The 6,823-nt window shown below is 43.5% G+C and overlaps 2 protein-coding genes across 2 annotated transcripts; both read left to right on the top strand.

Annotated features, from left to right (window-relative positions):
- Window positions 1-2,002: 2,002 nt before the first annotated feature.
- FIESC28_03813 (uncharacterized protein) lies at window positions 2,003-3,565 on the top strand (the record flags this gene model as incomplete). The annotated part of the gene is made up of 4 exons (XM_031157962.1): window positions 2,003-2,047; window positions 2,098-3,047; window positions 3,103-3,304; window positions 3,365-3,565. The coding sequence occupies 4 exons, from the start codon at window positions 2,003-2,005 to the stop codon at window positions 3,563-3,565; spliced, it is 1,398 nt and encodes a 465-aa protein (XP_031018025.1).
- A 1,271-nt stretch (window positions 3,566-4,836) lies between these two features.
- Window positions 4,837-6,594, top strand: FIESC28_03812 (uncharacterized protein; the record flags this gene model as incomplete). The annotated part of the gene is made up of 1 exon (XM_031157961.1): window positions 4,837-6,594. One exon carries the CDS (start codon window positions 4,837-4,839, stop codon window positions 6,592-6,594), a length of 1,758 nt encoding a protein of 585 aa, XP_031018024.1.
- Between the last annotated feature and the right edge of the window lie 229 nt (window positions 6,595-6,823).

Genomic DNA, 6,823 nt, shown 5'->3' with positions numbered 1-6,823 from the left:
TTGCTTACCTTAGTACCTTTAATTATTGCAAATGATATTTACTGCAATAAGTCTACTCTTTGCAAAGTAGGTTACTATAGCTCTAACAATATTTATAGTATAGGTCTAGACTACTATAGTAAGGCAAAGTGTATTAATAATTGTAACTTTAAAGCTAAATATAACCTAGGTAACTAGCCTTTGTAATACTTTAATTTTACTAAATATCCCCTTAATATCTACTGTAGTAAGTATAGCTTCTATAGTACTACTAAGGAGTTTTGCAGTAAAGAGATAGTTAAAAGGCTATCTTGCAGTATTAGCTCTTAGTTAGTAAAGCAAGTAATTAGCTACTATAGCTTAAGTAGAGTATTATGTAAATATAACTCTATAATCCCCTAATCTTTTCCCTAGGGTATATATACTTATATTTACTTTACATTTAGTAGTATTAACCCTAATTTATTCTAGGTTATACTTACTAATAAAGTAGATAAGAAGCTATATCTATAGCTTGCAGTACTTAAAACCCAAGATGTAGGTTAAGAGCTCTGGCTCTCTATTAGAGGTTAGATGTTCTCTAATAAGGGAGCACCAATAGCTATAACCTTTTTAGACTTGGTTAATACCCCTGAGTATTAATAACAAGCCTTCTTTATATCTTTAATACTATTTATATAGACCTGGGGCTTTGCAGGTATTAATATTAACTAGGAATACCCTGTTAATAAAGACTGCAATAGCTATTAGTCTAATTTTAAGGCCTATCCTAGGTTCTTAAAGTAACTTAGGTCTACACTTAATACCTATAAGTATAGCCTTTCTATTACCCTTTCTACTAGTTACTAGTATCTCTAATATTTTAACCTTAAGGGTATTAAGCTATCTATAGACTAGTTTAATATTATAAGCTATAATCTTTACAGAGTATAGGATATTAGTAATAAATAGATAGGTGCTTTTGTTAAAGGCTATATAAATTTAACTAAGATTAAGAGCTTATTAGATCTTCTATAGTATAATAAGGTCTCTTTATCTAAGGTTATCTTAGGTTTAGTATTCTATAGTTAAGCTATTATACTTGCTAATCCCTCTTACTCTAAGCCTAGCTATATGTACCTCTTTGCTATAGATGCCGGGAAGTGCAGTAGTAAGCTAGGAATTCTCTTTAATAGTAAGATCTCTAATCTTATTTATAAGAAGAAGCTCTAGCTAAAGTTCTATAAGAATACTACTATTAAAATTATCTAATAGAATAATAACTAATAGGTTTTATATAATAATTAAGATACCTAGAAGCTTAAGTTTAATTTTCTTAAGTTATAATACCTTAGCAGTATCTTAGTTTAGGTAGTAGACTATAATAATAGTAAGTATTTATATTCTAAGGGGCTGGCAGTAGCGCTAGGTATTAACATTAATATTGATAATGATGGCCTGGCTATTAAGATGCTGAGTATAAAGAAGGAGTTTAATGATTTCTGCTACTTTACTAACTGCGGTTAGACCTGCCTTAGCAGCTATACAGAAGTTATTTGCGGTAATAAGGACTTACAGATTATATTAGACTTAACGGAATGCTTACTGGGCTAATACTAGGTATAGATACTTTACTACCCTAAGTCCTCTAAGGTACTATTGTATTACTAGCGAGGCTTTTACAATAGTAGTTACTGCACTGTTGGCTGCAACAGCGGTAAAGTTGAGGTTGGTACTTATTATGCCGGTTGCAAGAAATCTAGGTGGCAGACCGCTTATTGTAATACTACTGAGTCTGTGAAGCCTTGGTTAAAGTGCGGATAGATAGATATTTGTTACGATAATAATGATAATACCTGCGCCAAGGGCTTCTTGTCTTTTGTTATAGGATCCCGGGGAGGTTTTAGTGGTCAAAGGAGTTGCAAGAAAGGTAAGAAGTATAATTTCTACTGTACTAAGACTCCCAAGGCTTTTAAGAACTACGAGTAGGTTAGTCACAAAGTCTTATTTATTAATTCGCAGGCTTGTACTAATTCCTGTCCCTATGGGTCTACTTGAATTGCTGCGCAGGACATCAGCACGTCATTTGGTAACACTGGAAACCTTGCTAATACTAAGAACTGCAACTATGGCTTCGAGGGATATTGCTGCGCTGGCGACAATGAGTCTGACAAAGACGAGAAACCTATTATCCAGTACCGTGATTACGCTGCAGAGCAGTTTGACCATCTCCTTTCCAGGTTTCTTAGAGATCCTGAGTGTCCTGAAGAGTGGAGGTCTCAGTACACTTCTGATTTCGGGGTAATGAGACGAGACCTGTCTCAACCTCGCGGACTGGACCAAAGTGCAGTCCTGTCTGCTCTCGTCCCCATTACAGCCACTTTAATCGGGGCTGAGATCGCTCGACGGGACATGGTAGATATTTGGCGGAGGAACATGCGACAGTCTCGCTTCCGAGACACAGCTGCTAATATCAGCACTTTGCATAATGCGGTGTTCCCCGGGGGTAACATCAGCGGCGGTCCCGCGCGAAGTCCTACTCTTGTGGCCATTGAGTCATTGTGTAATCTTGGCGAATCTAGTGAGGGTATGGAAGATGTTGGAAGCCTTGAAGAGGCTCTATGCGAGATTCCTTCACCCGCCGGTCCCGGATCTGACAAGCGGCACCTTCTTGAAGCTCGAAGACTTAATTTGGTCGGTGCGCCAACTATTGCGACCGCCCTTGACGGAATCAACAACGGTCAGTTAAGTTTACATTACATGAGATGGCTTGAGAGCAGAGATCCCAACGACCCAGGCCCCCCAACCCAGGTCATCCTGGAGATAGGCTTCTGGATTGGACCAGATCTCGGAAGACGACCAATCACAGCGATTCAAGATCGCTTCTCTGATCCAAATCACAGCCAGGATCGCGATCGATGGATTGTTGTCCATCTCCACATCCCGTTAAGCGAGATGACCTTCAGGATCGGTTCGTTCGACTGGGAGATCGGTGTCTCTAGTTTTGGCATGTACCACAGCCAGGGCACACAACTTCCTGAACGCCCTGTTCATACTGGAGTAACACTGCACCGTCGAGCTCAATGGAGGTAAGTGCGCATAACTGTGATTCATTTGAACAGTGCTAATGTCTTTCTTTTACAGATTTACCGATTCATACGCAAACGGTCGTTACAACAGAGGCGCGATGAGAAACTACAACATTCGCATGGAACCTTTCAACTGTAACTACGTCAATCAGCGGAATCGTGGTCTATGGTATCCAAGTCATGACTACTCGAGGTCACTTGAGACTCTAAGAGAAGAGCATCGTTCAACTTCCATGGCTCGATCGATCAATAGATTTGTAAGTATCTCTATTTTATGAATCAAGTAAAGGACAGGACACTAAAAAGGTATCTGATAGGGTCTCTGGCTTCGCGACCAAGGAACGTTCTCCCCGCAGAATTTGGCAAGAATCTGGCCTGATATCTTGATCCAGCAAGTGCCCAATGACCACCAGTCCAACTGGGGTCAACTCTATTACAGACCAGCCCCTGGGGCCTTTGATCAGAACTGGTTGCCCAGTGGCAATGGCGCCGACGACCTCTCAGGGCCCTTTCAGTAAAAGCTATCGTGCATCTCTGAGTTCACTGTTGGAAGATAGTTAGAGTCTTTGTACAATTAAACCTAGAAGACGATGTTGCAGTACTCTTTTGAATACGCGGCAAACAGTAATAACTTGAGGTTTATAAAATATTGTTCTCTCCTATAAATTAAAATATACCTAGATTCAATATCTTGATATGCCGTAAGTCAGTAATTTTCTTATATATATTGCATGCTTAATCGAGTACAAGGCTGAAAAGTCCAAGGGAAAGATTTATGTTATTAGCGTTTGTGTTTTTATAACAGGACGCAAAAGCTTTTATAAGCTTCATAGGGACGTAGCTACTCCTCATCCTATACGCTATGGTTACTAGCTTATTAGTCTATGTATCTGTTAAATCTCAACTATATGCTGACAATTCAGGTTTATGTCAAAGACGGCTTCTTACATAGTCGAGGCCAGAAGCCATGGCACCTGAGTCAAATGAGGGATTTGGTGAAGGGAAAATCCAACAATGCGTCTTTTGTTGGTCCTCTTCCCTCACCCTTGTCCTCGGTGGCAACTCGAGATAATTATGGATTCTTATTAGCTGTGTTGGCCGTGTTAGTCGCTAGTGTAGAGATTTCATGTTGGGAAAGGAAAAGAAGGTCCCTCTTGCCTCGTGCGCTATGGAAAGACACAGTCTTTTCTTTTTCAGACTCAGATCGATAATTTCGAGGAGCGTTGGTTGCATGATCAGCTGGGATGAACCTTACATGATTATACTGCTCCGGCGGATGGTCCTGAACCACAGTACGCAGTACATGGGTTGGTGGATACAGGCAGGTCACAGTGGGTCTCCGTATCATTTCACCCTGTATTATGGAGCTGAGAACAGTGAATCACTCGCCGAGCATTGATGATGGAATCTCATACATGCCCCAGGGACAGACGACTAGCTATTGGCCGAATCGCATGCGTTTCAATGCCAAGCCGGCAGCTTCTTCCATGAATAAGTTGCAATATCCACTTCAAGATCAGGCAACCGAGTTAGACTGAGTCGAATCTAATCTTGCCTACAGGTATTCTGTACTCGCACAATCTGTGTGTATCGCCGAATCGGTTTTCGCATCATCCTCCTTGAAATAAAGGTGTTACTGATTCTTCTCCTAAAGAAGAGCTATAGACTGGCTTAGAACTCTACTTCTATAACGCAAATCTAAGCCTCCCCTGCTAGAAAGGTACTACTGATACGCACTGGCCTGCTCGGTTTTCCTGTTCCTCAATCAAGTCAGTCACATCAATCAGTCATGGATTCACCTGTCAGCTATACAAGGAATCCAGCCTACAGCCCCTTCACCGACGCCGAGGTTGAACGAAGAGGCGCGTGGCTCCCTTTGCAGCCGAATGTGACGGCAACGGATGAAGATGGTTCTATGTTGTATGAACAACGCGACTTTACTTTACTCTGCACTATAGTCTCGCACAACGACACGAGAGCTCTTCGGGAGTATCTTGCCAATGGGTCATGGGCCGTCCCGAGAGCGCCCGATATTCCCTCTGAACTTATTCGGGATACCCTACGTATGGACTACTTCCATGTTGCCGCTTTAAACGGATGTCTCGGTGTACTGCAGATGCTCCTCGCCTATGGGACCAAGGGAGACGTTTCAAACCCTGCACCAATTCGGTTCAAGGAGCGCGGTTACGAGTTATTGCATGAGGCAGTCAAATGGGGTCATATCGACGTCGCTAAATTCCTACTCGAAAATCAGCCACTATATGCTGATATCCACGAACGGGATCCCCATGGGCTCACTCCAATACTATCAGCAGCAAACTTCTATCCGACCAAGTTTTTTATACTGGGCTCTGATGAAGCTGGTAACCCACCCAGAAACGAGGGAATTGTCAATCTTCTACTCGACTATGGCGCCTCTGCAAGTGATGTCATTGACTATACAGATATGGACGCGTTATCTGAAACAGTCCTCACTCTAGCTTCAAGTTGGGCAGGCGCTGTGTTGATCAAAAGGCTTATCGAGGGAGGCGCAGAGATTCGTACCAAGGTGACCAAAACGAAACGGGCGATGAAATTCTGGAACCAACCTGGAGATACTTTTGAAGTTGACGCACTTTTCGTTGCATGCGCTTTTGCAAATTTCGACGCTGTCAAAACCATATTTGGCAGTGTTCAGGGTAGCATGCAAACCCAAGAGATGTGCCACTCTCAAGATAGCCGTGGAACCCTGCCTATCCACTGGGCTACCCAAAACGCTATCCTAGGTGGAGGCTCAGAATTTCCTGCCTGGGTATTGCAGGAGAGGGTACCGAACATCACAGCCGTTATCGACTTTCTTCTGAATTTGGATCCCACGACGATCAATGTTCAGGATAACGACGGAAACACACCGCTGCATTACGCTGCCCGGGCGATGGGCCGCCATGACGCGCTGTACGCTCCTGTTTTCACATTTCTATGTGAAAGGGGCGCAGACGCCAGCATTCGCAATCACAAGGGCCAGACGCCTCTACACTCTTTATTCAAGCTCGATGGTATCGAATCACACTATGAGACATCGAATGAGCGGGCGCCTGTTATGGATACAACGGCTATACTAACATTGCTTGCGCACGGCGCAAATGTAACGGATGCCGATGATGATGGCAATACGCCTTCGCATCTAGTAGCCGATACCTTGTGTTATGGCAATGCTGCGTCGCTTCTTCTCGATCACGGCGCTGATCCTGCCCGGCAGAACTCGAAACAGGAAACGGCTCTGCACAGAGCTGCCCGTGGTACCTATCGGCCGAAGGCTTTGAGAATTAAAGCTGGGGAGAAGATTAAGGCGCAAGATGAAGTAATAGGAATGTTGGTAAAGGTTGGAGGAGATGGACTGATGGAACTCGTAGATGCAGAGGGTAAGAGCCCACGACAGTTGTGCGAGGAGAAGAGGGAAGCTTGGAAAGAGCAGGATATTCCGGCGTGGAAACGACAGCAGAACCAATTCGGCCGCATTCCCCGAGGTGGGGCTAGTCGTGGTGGTCGAGGTGGTAGAGGAGGTTGAGAGCAGATAAGTCAAGCCTCTTCTCCTCTGCGGGTACACTGTTGTGTCTGTGCAGGGAGTAAAACTTGATGGGGATTATAGGGGTGGGTTTCTTACGGCGTGTAACTAGGAAGACCCAATCTAGGAGTGGAGGCTAGGCTCGAGATGACATACATAGCCCCATCCAGTTGGCCGATGAGTCACTGCAGGTAAATACAGTAGTTGCATAAATATCTAAGTACCCGCACTT

Source organism: Fusarium coffeatum (assembly GCF_003316985.1).
Source record: "Fusarium coffeatum strain FIESC_28 chromosome Unknown BRIP53273_contig_78, whole genome shotgun sequence".
NCBI classification, from domain to species: domain Eukaryota; kingdom Fungi; phylum Ascomycota; class Sordariomycetes; order Hypocreales; family Nectriaceae; genus Fusarium; species Fusarium coffeatum.
The sequence above is the reverse complement of the archived record's forward strand: the minus strand, read 5'-3'. Positions and strand labels throughout refer to the sequence as shown.